The sequence below is a fragment of the Myotis myotis genome, unplaced genomic scaffold (assembly GCF_014108235.1).
Source record: "Myotis myotis isolate mMyoMyo1 unplaced genomic scaffold, mMyoMyo1.p scaffold_m19_p_1, whole genome shotgun sequence".
In the NCBI taxonomy this organism is placed as follows: domain Eukaryota; kingdom Metazoa; phylum Chordata; class Mammalia; order Chiroptera; family Vespertilionidae; genus Myotis; species Myotis myotis.
Genome location: NW_023416313.1, coordinates 26,669,440 through 26,686,590, shown reverse-complemented (window position 1 = coordinate 26,686,590; position 17,151 = coordinate 26,669,440). Strand labels below are relative to the sequence as shown.

The window sequence follows — 17,151 nt, the reverse complement described above, 5'->3', positions numbered from 1 at the left end:
ATGATATTATAACTGTAGGAAGTTTGATGTTGACAGGTATTAAAAATTGTGAAAAGCTTTTTATAAATTCAGTTATACTGACAATGCTTTACTCTAAGGAATTACACAATTTAAATGTAATACCTGCTAGTTTACGTATATAATATGTGTGTATATGTATAAAATACCTATATATGGAGAGAGACCGAGAGAGAATATGAATGCATTATATCCCTACCATTGAAAAGTTTACATTTTTATTTCACATGGGAAAGAGAAAGTAAGGATTTGACCAAATTACGATCTTTTCAAAACTCTCTTCTTCTGCAATTAGGAATATGGTCCTCCTTAAAAGAATTTCAGGCTCTGCATTATTTTAAATTTTCTTTTCTTTTTCAGGCAGAAATTTAAACTTTTAATGCTTGGTTTTAAAAGGTACGAGAAATTTCAGTGAAGCTGCAAAAACATTTTGCGAAACATAACAATAAATAAATGACCCATGAAGGTCTAAGAGGCAGAAAGTGTCTGTCAGTTCTATTAATTCACAGCGGTGGCCCGACAGAGCCACGTTCTGTGAATCTAGCCCACAGATAAAAAGAGAGGTCAGAGTTCACAGAGCTAGTTTATCGCAAATGGTTCTCATGGATTTTTGTTTTCCCCCAGGTTTTCTGGGTTCATTGTTTAAATGGCCTCTTCCACTCCGTCATTCTGTTTTGGTTTCCACTAAAAGCCCTCCAGTATGGTAAGTAGAAAGGGTACGAATGCTAATAGATGACTTTTTACTTTTTTTAGAAAACTAGCTCATTGTCAGGATATGTTAAAACTCATCGCAGTTTCATTATATGGTCTTCCTCAACTTAAAATACATGCATCCAAAAGTCGTACACCCTCCTAAGAGTTTTATTATTCCTTTGGGAGAAAGTGATTTAATATATGCAAAGCCTTTCTTCTCTACTTCTCATGTTTTCCCAACTTGCAGGGAATTAAATTTTAGGGCTCTTTTTGTCCTCTGTTGATGCATTGTTTGAAGACAATGGTGCTAATATTTTATGTAGTCTGTTTATTATACCTACGAGGCTTGTATCAAGCTCTTGATGCTGTGCCTAATCAGACATGCTAGTATTTCCAAGTAGACTTGAGCCGATGTCTTGAATGAGAGTTTTAATCTGTTTTTGCGTTCAGCGTGGAGTGTAAGCTTTTTCTCTGCTTGTGTGGAGGAAGTGGAGTGACTCTGTCAGCTTTGAGAAATGGGATCATGGTGAATTTCCTATACGCATAAAAATGATGAAGTGGCCACTGTAGAAAAGAGATCTCGGCCTTGCTTAAGCTGGAGCTGCCTTGGGACCCTGAGGAAGACAGCTGGCCATCCGGTGCCTGTGCCCCCAAACTAGCCATTAAAACTCCACCCAGGGGGTTGTCAGTCTCTTGGAGGTACAGGCCATGCCTCGCTGACTGCGAGTTAATGACTGCCCACGGAAGAGGGCTGGCCATGGGTCCTTGCTCACCCACAGTCTGTTCTCCCCCGGCAGCCAGAGCGGTCCTTGCAATATGTACATCAGACCCAGCGCCCCTTTCTCAAAACCCACAGACTTCTGTCACACACAGGGCAGAATCCACAGCCTCGACCTTCATCTGATTTCCTCCCCCACTTCCCTTCTCCCCATGCCTCCGTGCACATCCTTTCTTCACCGAGACGTTCCTGCCGGCTCTCTCCCTCACTCCCCAGGTTCATGCTCAGAGAGGCCCTCTCAGATCACCTTCATCTGAAAGAGCCACCCCTGTCCCCACTGCCCCTGTCACTATCCCATTGTCGTCTTGTTTCTTCTTCATGGTGCTTGTCCATGGAGGTGTGGCATTTTTGCTTATTCTTTATTGTCTTTCTCCTCTGCTGGAATCAAAGCTCCAGAAGATGAAGGAATTGTTCGCTTAGTTCACTGTTGTATGTGCAGTACTTAGAACAGAGCCTGGCTCATTGTAGGCACTCAGTGCATTGTCAGCGTGTTAACAAGGGCCTGCAGCATGAATGGGGCGGGTGAGTGTTATGAGAAGGCAGCAGTTTCATGCTCTAGTCAGAGATTTTGATCTCGCGTCTTTATGAATTGCTTTGCCAGTGCTGCAGTAAATACTTCTCATTTTCTAGGCCACGAAAATGAGTGTGGTGAGAAATCTAATTAAAGTAGATTTAGACTAGGGAAGCACACTGGGAATTTTTTTTTTTTAAGATACAATTCACATACCATAAAATTCACCTTTTTAAATTACACAATTCAGTGGTTTTTAGTATAGTCACAGAATAATGCAAATGTCACCACTGTCTAATGCCAGAACATTCCATCACTCCATAACGGAGATCCATCCCCATTAGCAGTCACTTCCCATTCCTCTCCACCTTCCTCGAAGCCCCCAGTGTCCACAAATTTTCACCTCTGTGGATTTTGTCTCTGTGGAATCATGTCATATGTGACCTTGGTTTATCCTTGTTGCAGCATAACTCAGTATTTCATTCCTCTTTTTGACCAAAAACTATTCCATTGTCTGTCAATACCACATTCTGTTATCCATTTATCAGTTGATGGATATTTGAATTACTTCCACTTTTTGGAGCCATGGGATATTGAAATCCAGCGTACAATTCAGAATGCCTTGATTTTAGACAAGTTCTCCAGTCAAAGTTTACTTTTTCAAATAAACTTACTTATTCCCTTACTTCAGCAGTTCTCAAAGTGTGGTCTACAGACATCTGGGAATACCTATCTCTTTTTAGTGGTCCATTAGGTCCAAGAGGTCAAAATTTCAGTTTCAAATATTTTGTAATATTATCAAGACATTGTTTATCTTTTTCACCGCTGATACAAAAGCAGTGGTGGGTAAAACTGCTGGTACCTTGGCACAATAGAGATGTCACTGCACTAGCAGTCATTACATTCCTCATTGTCATGCACCCGCATTGAAAAAGCTGTCAAGCTCTGGCTAGTTTTGCTCAGTTGGTTGAGCATCCTCCCCTGCACCAAAAGGTCACCAGTTCTATACCTGGTCAGGTCACGTGCCCGGGCTGCAGGTTTGATCCCTCTCTCCCTCTCTCTTCCTCTCTCTCTAAAAATCAACAAAAACATTCACAGTAACCCAAAAAGTCGGTTTAATTTTAAGAATACCCTTGAAGGCTTCCTAAACCCTCATCTATATTGTTATTAAAGTTCTCTCTTAAGGGTTCAGAGGCCTCCTCCTGTCTCAGTGCTCACAGCATTAAGCTTCGCTTGAACAATTAGTTTGATTTTTTTTTTTTTTTTTTTTTTTATCTCATGGACCCTGAGAATTGGTTAGCAAGTCAGGTTTCCTTCATATTGGCTCATGGAAATTTGTTTTCAATTTGTGACCCATATTCATAGCAACTTTGTGAGACTCCGTCAGTACACTTTTTAGCCTTATTTCTAGCTCCATTGTGTGGCCCTTGGTTACCATTCTTTTGCTCACCACTTCTGAGTTGATTTATCTTTGAATGGATTCTGAAAGGACCTTGTTTATTTTCGTTTCTAACAAGCTTCTCTTCTTTTCATGTAGGTACTGTGTTTGGAAATGGGAAAACCTCCGACTATCTGCTGTTGGGCAACTTTGTTTACACGGTGAGTGCAGGACATTTGCCTGGTTTGCATGTAAAAGGGAATCCTTTCATATGTGCTCATTTTATTTTCAAATTTAAATGCCTGCATTTCTGGATTTAAGGGTTCGTTGCACTTCCCTTTAAGAATGAAATGAGATGTTTTGATTAGTAAAAGATGGTTCCACGTTAGGTTATTAAAATGTCATTGAGGTTCACTGACTTTATAGTACTTTGGTTGCTATTATTTTCAATATTCCCTCTTTACTCTTATTCCTCCCCCCATTTGCCCTTGTTCTCTTCCTTATCCCTTTTTCCTCAGTTTTATTTTACTGTCCTTGTTAATGTTTTTGCTTTTACTGTTCTTGGGTGTTTAAGCAGTGATTATTCTAGAGTCTCATGATAACTATGATGGGAGAGAAATCGCCACTCTTTGGGGACATTTCACCAACATCACACTTTCATCACTGTAGACTTCCCTTGACTACTGACAATGTATAAAATTGTATTAATTATAAATATACAATCATTGATCAAGTGCAGTGCTAAGCACAGTTCTTAGTGTTTTATACTCAAATCCCAATAAGGTAGGTAAGTTTTATCAGTCCCAGTTCACAGATGAAGGAGTTGAGAGACAGAGATGTCAAGGAACTTGCCTTGTTTTTTAACTGAAACAGCTAATAAATGATGGAGTCTTGAGCACACATGGTCTGACTCCAGGCCAAGTCCATGTAACCATTGTGTGATCCCATGGAAAACACAGGGCGGTTCATTAAACCTCGTTCCCTTACTTCAGAATTAGTAGCATAGTCACCGACGATGAGGGGTGGTATTTACAGCATATAACAAGCTCTTATATCCTGCTCTGCAGAGTTTTACTGTAAGTTAGGTTACAAAGTAAGTGTTTAGATTTCTAAATATCCATTTATATTACTTTTAGAATGATCTTTAAAATTCAGAAAGTAGGGGGCCCTACGCATTAAAAATGATATAAAGTAAAATTAAAGCAGGCTTTAAAACCCAAGCAACTGCAGACATAGCCTCCATCACTATTCATGAAGTGCACACGAAGCAGGCAGACACATGCCCAGGGGCCTTGTGGATGGACTGTAAGGCTGAGGGGGAGGCGGGGGTGCAATGCTGATGGACAGTTCTGGTCGTAATGTTCAGCCAACGGCCAATTCACTTGATTCTTGTTAGATGTAAAGGCCTGGGAATAATGTAGTTCGATCATCTAATTCAGAGGTACTTGTTCTTTATATATCTCACTTTCAATCATTCTATGAACTATAGTATTTATTTTAAAAATAACATTTTCCCTTGCGTTTTAGTTTGTGGTGATAACTGTGTGTTTGAAAGCTGGATTGGAGACATCATATTGGACATGGGTAAGAGTATCTCTTATCTCAACCAAGAAATGTCACGTTTACTTATGTGTTATTGCCACTTTTTTTGTAGTTTTTCAATCTGACTTTATGTATCCTTTAGCCCTAGTTCCTTCTACAGGTTGTTAATTGTGGGGGGTCAGGGATGGAGGAGAGAGAACCAGGGATTCTTGTTTGGAAATATTGAGTATAACAAGTTTATTTACCACAAGACTTCTCAGAGCCTTCAATGTATAATTGTGTATTGTGAATATCCCAGGAATAGGGGAGGCTTTTAAACTTACAGACAAGGAATTGTTTCTCAGTAGACTGTGTCTCAAGACTGGCGTTTGGCAGAAAACCTAATGCAAAATGATTCTGAAGGCTAATAATATTAGCAAAAGATTTGTCCTCAGACATTTGTAAATATCCAGTATGGATAAAACAAGTTCCATTTTAGGTACCTTAGTTTTGAAGTATAGTCACATCCAGGTAGACAGATTTAGTAAAAAAAGAAAAAAAAATTTAAGTTTGATGCTCAGGGGAAAGATTGGCATAAGAAATTTGGATTTGATTCTCATGGACAAAAAAAAAAATAGTATTCACACAAATGTCTAACATCTTTCAGTGAGAGCATGCAGAGAGAAAAATCAAGGAAGCTTAAAAATGGTAGGGGATTTAAAAAAAATAAGAGTGCCCTGGCCTGTGTGGCTCAGTTGGTTGGGCATTGTCCCATGCGCCAAAGCGTTGCCAGTTCGATTCCCCAGTCAGGGCATATGACCGGGTTTTGGACTCAATCCCCGGTAGGGGGCATGCAAGAGGCAGCCCGTCCATGTTTCTCTCTCTCTCTCTCTCTCTCTCTCTCTCTCTTTCTCTCTACCTCTCTCTTTTCCACCCCCCCTTACTTCCTTTCTCTCTAAAAATAAAAAAGACTAAGAGGAGAGACCCACAAAGGAGGTAGAGAAAGAACAGTTCCAAATGCCAGGACCACAGACATCATAATTGTTGTGAGAAAAGATTAGCAATTAACAGAAGATCCAGTTAAAACACACACACACACACACACACACACACACACACACACACACACACACACTTATTTAGAAATGCCCAGAGATAATATTTCATGGATGTAATAAAAAGTTAATCGGGGAATTTGTGAAGGCTTTGTTAGTGTTTGTGTACTCCCTCTACCTAAAGGTCTTTTGACTCCGATCCCCTTTCTCCGCAGTTCAGCCATGTGGCGATCTGGGGCAGCATCGCGCTCTGGGTGGTGTTCTTTGGAATCTACTCATCTCTGTGGCCCGCTGTCCCGATGGCCCCTGACATGTCAGGAGAGGTAATGTGTCCTCATAACTCATGATTCAACAAACCTTAAAAAAAAATTCTATTCATGAAGGAACCTGAGTCGTTTGGCTTGGATTTACATTAAAATGGAGCATTTGACCATTTAAAAGCTATTTTTAAATTCCACAGTTGTAATAAATCCTGAGAGAATATTTTAAATGCGGGCCTTTTACTTAAATCTAACTGATCCTTTCATAAACATAGTGGGGACAATAAAGTACGGCTGTCAGGAGCGTGAATCACGTTAAGAATATCCACATAGAAAATTCCATTTTAAAATTAGAACATAAATCCACAAATACATTTTGGATGAGAGATTTGGGGAAATGGTGGGCTTATGTCTTTGGGACAGTCTATCATTTCTTCTGTTATCTCTTATTCTAAAGAAAAGCCCACCGTCACTAGATTAAATGCACTTTGAGAGTTGTCCTAAGAACATCAGTTTGGTTTTCATTTCGAAAGAGTTAGGGCATCTGACATTTCAGCCTTATCAGAGTCCATTTTCAGTTCTGTCTTTCAGTTTCTTGTTACCCTGGTAGGAGTTGAGTTATTAGGTGTTCATGGGGGAATGTCACAAGATCCCCTTTCCTCCAGAGGAGATTCCAGCAGTAGGAGGGTTTATGATTTCAATTGCAGGAAATTTGACATAAAATGTATAAAAGAAAATGTGGAAAACATTTCAGGATTTCCTGTGACCTCACGGTAACTTGCAAATCAGGGTAATGTGAGCTCCGTTCCAGCGCATTGTGTCCCCATAGTCATGGGAAACCTGTCCAGTGGTTTCCTTACACGCCTTGCCCCTAAGTAGTGCCTGAGTACCTTTCACTTTTGACAGTCTGGTTTGTAGATCATTTTCATGAAATTTTATCTGACAGCATCCTGTTTTTTTATAAATTAGCAGAATGCAGGCACATTAAAAAAATTTTTTTCGTGGTTAAATTTATTAGAGAGCCATTATATACTACTAGAGGCCTGGTGCACGGATTTGTGTACCAGTGGGGTCCCTTGGCCTGGCCGGCAGGGATCAGGCCGAAACCGATCTCTGGGTCCAGGGTACGGGTGAAGCAGATTTAGGGCCAACAGGGCCCCAGGAGCAACCTAACCCACGGCGAATCGGTCTCCCTCTTCTACTGGTCAGAGTGTCTGCCCCCTGGTGGTCATTGCACCACGTCATAGCTACCAGGAGAACGGTCGGACGGTCGCTTAGGTATATATATATATATATATATATATATATATATAGTCTAGAGGCCCGATACACGAAACTCGTGCGAGGGTCTTGGCCCTTGCAGCCCCAGCTGCCTCGGCCGACCCTCGCAGCCCCTCACAGCCCTGGCTTCATCCGGAAGGTTGTTCAGAAGGTCGTCTGGACAGTCGTCCTGCTATTCGGTCTAATTAGCATATTAGCTCTTTATTATATAGGATTACTCAAAGTCAGACATATGAAAGAGCACACACTTCCAGCAAAAGTGAAGGCTTCTTTTGAAATATGTGACCTTTAGAAAATTTACAGCGTGTATTTTAAGAACAGAGAAAAGGCTGTGAATGCATCTCCCTCTTACCTTGGTTGCTGAGTCCATCTGTCCTGAAGACATAAAATCAAAGACTGTATCTGTCTGACAATGCCACTTGAAAACCCTATTCTTTATTTTTATTTGATGTGCTCTATTTTTTCCCCAAGGTCAATTCCAACTTAACATCTTTTTCATTAGCCCTCATTTTGTCTCATTTCTTAATATTTTATCCTCAAAATGAATGACAAAAGATGTTGCGATCCAGATAGTGTAAGCAACTGTAGCCAACAGCTTCAATGACAAGAATGGGATCTTTGAAAACCTACTTCTATGACAAGTGTGATGTTTGATTGGCTTTTTGCCAACCAAATACAATTCAACCCATGCCTGTAGAATTCCCAGTATTAACCAAACACAAAACCTCATATCATCTCTTGAGGTTTGTGGCGATGCTGTGTTTAATTTGGAGTGAAATGAATGTCAGTATTCCATCACATTCCTGTTCACTTCACATACACTGGGACGTGCTAACGGGGGTTCTTGTTCTTGTTGTTTTATTATACTGATACTTCGAATATAATATTTAAATAGCTTTTGCTCCATTGAAACTACAAAAATGGATTAACTCAGCATTGGGCTTGACTAGCTTGTCCAAATGTAAGTCTGTCTAATTTATTGAAAGAAAAGAATAATACTTGAAATGTATGTAGTACTTTAGGGCTTGAAAAGCATTTTGATATATATGTGTGTATATGAATGAGCCTCACAGCAGCTCCAGAAAAAGAAGATGACAAGAATGCCACTCAGATGCTCAAGGATAGATATTCTATATTTACCATTTCCTGGGCACTAGGTTAATGCATCTCAAAAAATGCTTATAGCAATATCCATTTTTTTAAATACGTTTTTATTGATTTTCAGAGAGAGAGGAAGGGAGGGGGATACAGTGATAGAAACATCGATGAAAGAGAAACACTCCCTATTGGGGATCGAGCCCACAACCTGAGCATGTGCCCTGACTGAGAATCAAACTGGTGACTTCTTGGTTCATGGGTTGAAGCTCAACCACTGAGCCACACCGGCCAGGCACAATAATCAATTTTTGAACATATTTATTATATGTAGAATCATTTGTTCTATTACAATCCAGTTCAGTAAAGAAGTTGCTACCCTTAAGTTTATATTTTTCTAATTTTAAAACTATATTTTAACCTATTTTTCTAATCTTAAAACTATATTTTAACCTAAAGTGTAGTCACATATGCATATAGATGCATACATATGTGTGTATGTGAAAAAATTATTTATATTCCAATATTTATATCTGTTGTGTGTGTGTGTGTATATATATATTAGCATATATAATTGGACAACCATCTTGAATAAAATTTAATGATTCATCTGTTAACTTTCATAGCAAAATACTATTATAATATACTAGTGGCCTGGTGCACGAAATTCATGCACATTAAAAGGGAATTAATTAGAGGAAATATTTTAATATTGCTATTTGCCCTTTCTCTATAATACAAGTGTCAGAGATGAAGGAAAATTAGTAAAATGTATATGACAACCTCCCTCCTGTCAGAGTTTGGGGCACGCCACGGGACCCAGAGTCAAGTCCCCACCCAACTGCGCACACCTCGAAATTGCACGACACCCAGACCCAGCTGGCCCCACCCCTGTCAAGCCACGCCAGGCGGGGGGCGCAGCCTCAGGTCCCCCAGCCTGGGGCCGGATGGGGGGCACGGCCTCAGGTTCACGGGCGCGGCCTCAGGTCCCCTGGCCATGGTGCGACGGGGCAATGACTATTTGCATATTAGCTCTTTATTAGATAGGATTATATGTTACCTATATAATTATATATTGCATGTACATTATACATTACATAAATCATATTACTATTATATTACATATATAATATATTACAATACAGTAATATAATTATATATTATACTAGACATAGTAATATACCTACTATTATCAGTAATACCAGGGTAAGTATAAATATTAGCATTCGCCGTAGAGCCTTGTGGCTTTTACCCATGGTCAAATCAAGGGCCATGGAGGGGTTGGAGAGAGAGATGTCATGATCTGACCTATGTTTCCATAGCCAGACTATGACTCCTGTGTTATGAGCCACTTCGGAGGTTATTGCAGTAACCCAGGTGAGAGGCAGTGGTGGAAGTGGTCAGAGTCTGAACCTATTTTGAAGGTAGGAGAGCCAATAGGACTTGTTGCAGACTGGCTGTGGGGAGTGAGAGAAGTCAAGGCAGACTCCACCGTGTTAGCCAGGAACACCATTAGCATTTGCTTGTCCTCAGCTCACTGGATCCCCACAGCAAACTTGTTATTATAACCATTTCACAGATGAGAAAACGTAAACAGAGAAGTGAAGTACCTCACTGACATCCCACTCATACTAAGTGACAGATGAGATTTTGACTTAGCTGCCTGGTCCCGGAGCCCGCAGCCTTACGCACTGTGCCATGCTGCTCTCCGCTCATAGTCATTCCGAAGCACCCATGGTGTGTAACCTGCAAATTAGAGGTGAAGGGCCCATCACTCCCTGCCGGTATTTCAGGGATTTGCACAGAAGAGGAAGTGTCTGTTTTCTGTTTTCTGAGGGCACTGCTCTCTCTAGACATTTCTGTGGTCTTGCTCCTCCTCAGCCCACCCTCCACATGCGAGCCCATGACCATTCCAGATGCGTACACCCCTTCTCGGTGTCCACTGCCCCTGCATTTCTTCACTCGTTCACTCCAGCCTCGCAGTGTTGGGCTCCTGGAGCCCATAAATCAGTGTTAAGTAAACGATCGTTAAATAAAATTTTTTGCTTGCTTGTTTGTTTTGAACAAATGAGAAACAGTGGGGTAGAGGTGACAGAGAGCCAGATTTCAGCTCAAATGGAACATCTTTCTAACATACAGCGACCCACATGTAACAGTTTCCAGCATCAGAGCAGGATGCTGGCCTCATTTAACCAACCCTTTCTGTGCTGGTCAGCCACCAGAGATTCTTAGGAATTCCGGGCCTCATTTGTCTACACCAGCAATTTCCAACTTTTTTTTATCTCATGGCACGCAGAAACTAGCACTATAATTCTGCAGCACACCAAAAAATAAATTATTTTTGCCAATCTGACAAAAGAAATAGGTATAGTTTTTGATTGATTGCCATGAAAATTATGCATGTCACACAAGAATAGTGTACAATAATAACGTGTATCAGGTGCCTATAGTAGTGTATATAAGAATTTCTGGTACCAAGAATTAACCAATCAGGTGCAACCTTGTTACGTGATATAACCGATAAGATGCCACTCTATTATGTGACCTAGATATTTATGGTTGAAGACAGGGCATTCACATCAGGCAGCTTTGTGTTGGCTGCTGTCATTTTTTTATTTGACAACCTAAGGCAAGCATGTCAAACTCGCGGCCGGCAAGTTTGATGTGCTTGATCCAAGGGAAAAGAGGTCAGTGCCCCTGACTAAATAGTCAGGTATTGCATGTTTTAAAAATTCTTGCAGTACACCACCCGAAAATCCCTGGCCTACCCCCACTCCCCCCTACCCCCCGCCCCCCGAGGTTGCCTGCCAACTCCTGAGATTCAGATTCTCTGTGCGTTGTCTTCACTGTGTTCTCCCAGAGTCACACCTTAAATACTGAAAGGGCACAGACTCCCTTGCTCTAGTTAACAGGGTCTCAGGGTGTGAATTAGACACAAATTAGGCATCTTACAGGTACAGGTCGCATGCTTCTATATTCAGCTGGATGCATATTCACACATAGACCTGGGTTTTATAGTCATTTCCAATGTACATTCTGGGTTCATCTCTGCAGCCCCCATCTGCAGACAGAGGCATTTTTCTCTACGTGTTGAACGAAAATCCTAGCTCGCTAAGAGGGGGAGGGAAGAGAATCAACAATTATCACGCACCACCCTGTTCTCCAGGCCCTGTGTTTGATCCCAGGCCTTCTTGTTTTATCTCACGACACTTTGTGGTAAGCAAAGCAAGTGACCCAGAGAATTCACCCCAAGTGGTGATGTTGTTTTTCAAATCCCATTGGTTTTCTCTGAGGAAGGGACTAAATACGTTGGCGTGGGGGGACATTGCTATTCCTTACTCCCAGATGGGAACTCTTTCTGTCTTCCTGCAGCCATCTTTCTTGGAGTGGTTCCCCGGGCTTATCTGCTTTTTCTCAGGATCCCCAGGGCCCTGATCATTTCCCTCACGTGAGCCAGGTGTCAGAGTGTTCCCATCTCCTTTTAAAAGTGCCCAGATATTTCATTCTCCTTTTTCAACACCCACCTAACTCCCCCACGCATTTATAGAAATTCCATCGCACTACGAACCCTAGCCTCTTGCCTCTTCTTAACAGCAATATTGGTACAAATAATACCCATCTCATTAAAAAATATACACATGAAAATGAAAACCCAGTCAGCCCCCATCATCAGAGAATGTACAGTTGCCACTAAAATAATAATAGGCCCTCCTCCCTGAGGGTCAGTCACAGTTTAGCACTTTTCATGTCATCACTCATTTAACATGTGAGTATTCAATAGCACCACTGTGAGTTTGGCCCTGTTACCTCTTTCACAGACACAGAGTGGTTAACTCGTTCTCTCAAGGTCACACAGTTCGTACCTGAGCTGGGATGGGAACCCAGCCAGAAGCCATCCCGTTAAACACCACTGGCTGTTCCTTTTGCATTTCTTCTCTCACCTTTTCATTCTGCACTAAGGCTTCCCCTCCCCCTTCCCCCGGCCTTATCAACTGTAGTGGCCTAGAGGCCTTTTGGTGCCCATGTTCCAACGTACTCACTTCCATCTTGTTGGGAAGCTGAGCAGTCATTATCTGCGTGTAGTATGGCCGTCTTCAGATGTACTCAGCTGCCATTACCACCGATCAGGGTTTTTCTTCACCTGGTCAAGTAGTTTCTTCCCTTGCTCCAGCACATTCCACATGCCGGGATTTACCGGAAATGCACCCCCAAATATCTCAGAGTGGAGTGCAGCCCCACGGCTGTTCTCAGTTGGTGGGCAGGGTGTTCCCATTTGGGAACCATTCCTTCCTATAGTTTTGCACTTTGTTTCCATTACAGTAATTCTACATCCCATAATAATGATGCAAATGGTAATGATTAGCAAGTATCGCAGTGCCACAAATTACTGAAATATTTACCTATGAAAAGGGAATTCTGACCTAGGGGTGTGGGGCAGGGAAGTGGGTTAGACGAAGGTACAAACTGTGATAATAAGAAATTATTTAAGAAAGAAAACTAAAGAGGAAATAGTGTCGCAACCTTGGCTGTGTCTTTAAATATGTCCCTGTCTTCCTCTCCTCTCACAAATATGGTTGTGATTTAAGAGGAGGACTTTTTTTTTCAGACCCGGCTTGTATTTTTTCACACCAGCACAACAATTTATGGGGCAAGGTAGGCCCTGGGGAGAAGTGCTGTGTTATATAAACATATGCTGGCCTGCTTTTCCGACTGGTCTAGATAAGGTTACTGGGTATTTTTTTTTTTTTTGAATTTCCAGAAGAAAATCTTTTAGCCACTATGATGACTATGCCAGATTAAAAAATTAAAGCCAGCTACCTCAAGGATCATTTCATATCACGATGAATACCAGAAGCTCGGTATCGGCAGAACTTTTAAACGGATCTTGGCCTTGCAGACCCGCAGCGCACGGTCCTCCCCAAAGCGCCATCTGGTTCTGCTCTCCCTGGCCTGGGGGATCCATAAAACTACTGAAGGAAATTGAAGTTAAGGAACAAGCATGTGTTTTACAGAATCTCAGATCTCCTGATTGAGGTTTGTAAAGTCTTTCTGCAAAACAATAAAAATCTTTGTGGAACCCTTTGGTGTCACCCCTGTAGGAGAGGTATTAATAAACCACATTAGTGATATGATTTTCTTAACTGGTGCTGTTACCCATTTTACCAACACAATAAATTATTTTACATATGAGGAATTTCCTGGTTAAAAGAGTCCTTATTCATCTCTCAGCCTTTAATTACCTAGATAGCATGTGATAATTTAGTGGTCACATGACAGGCTCTTGCTGATAGAGTGGGGCAGTGTTCTGATATGATGGCGTTTCATCCAAGGTTACTGTGTGTAGCCAAGGGGCCTGGAGGGAGCAGCTACCCTAAGCTCTGTCAGACATTCTTCAATGAACCAATAGTTATGAGCCCGTCCGATAAGAGAGGGTCACAGTCCTCATGCCCCTGATGGTCAAGGAGACAGGCGGACCATCACAGTTCTTAAGGCAGCTGGCTGTGTGGCCACTCCCAAGCCCATTTTGTAAAGAGAAGCCTGTGTGTAATCACTGGGGAGGAAAGCAGGACATGGATGTGATGGCTGGAATGGTGAATTGGGACACGTGCACACATCTGAAAGCTAGAGCTTTCAGAGGAGTCATGAGGAAGCTGCAACTGTAGGCACAGCATCTTTCTCCTACAATGCAGAGCCAGGGGCCGTTGAGTGTCTGATGTACACCAGGTTCTGAGATGGGCACCAGGGGATATAGGGGTGACAGACGTAGTCCTTGCCCTTAAGGATCTCATTGCTAATGAGGGGGTGTTGGTGTCATCATATGAGAGATGCCGTAGGTACCCAGAGTGCCAGGGCATGGAAAGCTGAACCAAGCCTGCTCCTAGTATGGCCGAGTTTTGTTCTCAGGAGTCCATTCATTCTTGTACTAATTCATTCCATAAGTATGTGGTGAGTGCTTAATGGGTGCTAGGCTCTGTGTCAAGGTAATGGGTTAATTGGGCAGGATCCTCATTAGCAAGCAGGTTGAGGGAACCAGGGGGTGGGAAGGAGAATGGTCACTAAATTACTTAAATGACGAATGACTAAAGATGATTTCACAAAGGACAAAAGCAGGGTGGTAGGATATTACAGGGCCTATAATGGGTGCTCCAGGAAGGCCTTTTTGAAGGAGGAATAACTAAGCTGAAACTCCTACGATGTGGGGATGGACACCTGTTGTGCGAAGAAGAGCATGTCAGGGTTGAGGAGCAGCGGGTACCCCTGCTCCAAGGCACAGATGAGCCTGGCAAATGCAAAGAGTAAAAGGCCAGTGTGGCTGGAGCAGAGAGAGGGGAAGAGCTCTGTGGGACGGGCAGAGGGCAGATCTCCCCTCCAGGTTCCGCATTTTAGCTCATAAGACCAGGCAGCTTGTTTTCGAGTTGTATGCCAGGGATTCTATGCGAAAAGCTCATGAAAGAAACCATGAATGTCACTACCATCTGCTTCAGTAAAGCTCATAATTGGACACAATTTTTGCAAGGAATGGTCCAAAGCTGCTCTGTTTCAAACCCTCACTTATCCTCCCTAGCCATGTATCCTCCAAAGCAAGTTTATGTCATGTTTTTTTTATGTTAAAAAAAAAAGTAACTACATTAAACAAGATAGGAGTTTATTTCTCTTTAGTGTAAAAGAAGTCCGGTGGAGGCAGGCGGTCCAGGACTGGTGTGGCAGCTAAACAGTCATGAAGGACCAAGTTTCTTCTCTCTTACTGCATTGCCAACCTTAGTGTACTTCCCCCTAGTCCAGAATGGCTGCTTAAGCTCTGACCATTTTTTTATAAATATATTTTATTGATTTCTTTTACAGAGAAGAAGGGAGAGGGATAGAGAGTTAGAAACATCAATGAAAGAGAAACATCCATCAGCTGCCTCCTGCACACCCCCTACTGGGGATGTGCCTGCAACCAAGGTACATGCCCTTGACCGGAATAGAACCTGGGACCCTTCAGTCCACAGGCTGACGCTCTATCCCTTGAGCCAAACCAGTTAGAGCAAGCCCTCACCATTTTGCCAGCATTCCAGCCAGCAAGAAAGGAAGGAACTCTTTCTCATTGAGGCTCTTTCCTAGACATTGCCCACCACATTTCCACTTAAATCTCATTGACCAAAAGTAAGTCGCATGGCCACACCCAGCTGCAGCAAAAGAGCCAGCAGAATATAGTCTTTTGAGCTGGAGGACAAGGTGTCCAGCTAAAAATCAGGAAGTTGCATTTAAGAAGGGGAGAGGAGATATATTGGGAGGCAACTTGAAGTCTCTAACATGAAAGTAATCAAACAATTGATGCTTTATGAGATGGTTTTTAAGAAGGTAGAATACAGCCCTGGCTCCTGTGGCTCAGTTGGCTGGAGCGCCCTCCCGGAAGGTCAAGGGTTTGATACCCTGTCAGTGCACATACCTAGGTTGCAGGTTCAATCCTCGGTTGGGGGCGAGTATGAGAAGCAACAGATCGATGTTTCTCTCTATCTCTATCTCTCCCCCTTCCTCCCTCTCTTAAAAAAAGGGGGCGGGGGGGGGGGAGAAGATAGCATACAGAGCCATCGCAAAGTTATAGAAACTCATAAGAATAATAAAACAAGTAAACCTATTGAGCATTGAGGCAACTGACCCTATGTTATACATCTTATTCAGTATCATCATAATATTTTAAAATTATATTTCTCATATTAAAAAGAATATTTTGTTACTAATTCTCTACTACTTTTTCTGGTGTTTTAAGTTTTTTAAATAGCACAATAAAGAAGATTAAAATAAAACAAACAAAAAACACATTCTGTTCTTAATTATTTTTACTCCTCTGGAAACTGTAAATAAAGTTTAAATCCCCAGAAAATAAAGTTTCAGAGCCACACTTTTCCTAGTGCTCTTGATTCCTTTTTAGAAAGACTATTTTCTTTTGCATGTTCAGTATATATGGATATAGAGTCAATTGTTACTTTTTGTGAAAAAGTTAGCTTCTGATTGATCCAGGTCCCAAGTAGCCCTTCCTCTTTTAATCATTTGTTTTCTTGTTACTCCCTGCTGGAGGGTGGAGATTCAAACATCATTTCTTGCATCGCACAGCTAGATTGAATATTGGTTCAGAGTCCCAGGGGTGCCCAGCCCTCCTTCAGTCCCTCACCAGCAGAAATATCTAAGGGGAAAGAGCACATAAATGCTGTGATCTGGTATCTAATTTGCATATTTTCTAAGCTTTTCTTTGTTTGGAACAATTTGCATATTTTCTAAGATTGTGTGTGTTTGTTTGGGATAATTCAAGCCAAGGGTTTTCTTTGTCTCTGAGTAATCAAGAGCTTCTGGGGATAATTGCAAACATATTGGGGTTTATCTGAAACACCCTTCTCCTCAGTTATTTTCTGGGTGTTCTGCCTTGTCTGATTTTATGGAGAATGTCATTCATCCTTTATAAGAGCCCAACTCAAATCAGTTCAATTGAGATGTATGGAGTGCCTATGTGCCAGGACCTAGACAGGGTGTCAGTGGCGCAGAAGCTGAAAAAAGGGAGATGTCCTGAGGAGCTTGAGTCT

The 17,151-nt window shown here is 41.8% G+C and overlaps 1 protein-coding gene across 7 annotated transcripts in view; it reads left to right on the top strand.

The window, feature by feature from the left end:
• Positions 1–17,151, top strand: part of ATP8A1 (ATPase phospholipid transporting 8A1) — a 209,931-nt gene that overhangs the window by 170,980 nt on the left and 21,800 nt on the right. For all 7 annotated transcript variants that reach the window (XM_036332572.1, XM_036332580.1, XM_036332553.1 and 4 more), the window contains 4 exons: positions 643–721; positions 3,538–3,599; positions 4,906–4,962; positions 6,170–6,277. In XM_036332572.1, coding sequence (XP_036188465.1) covers positions 643–721; positions 3,538–3,599; positions 4,906–4,962; positions 6,170–6,277 — 306 coding nt within the window. The remainder of the gene's footprint in view (positions 1–642; positions 722–3,537; positions 3,600–4,905; positions 4,963–6,169; positions 6,278–17,151) is intronic.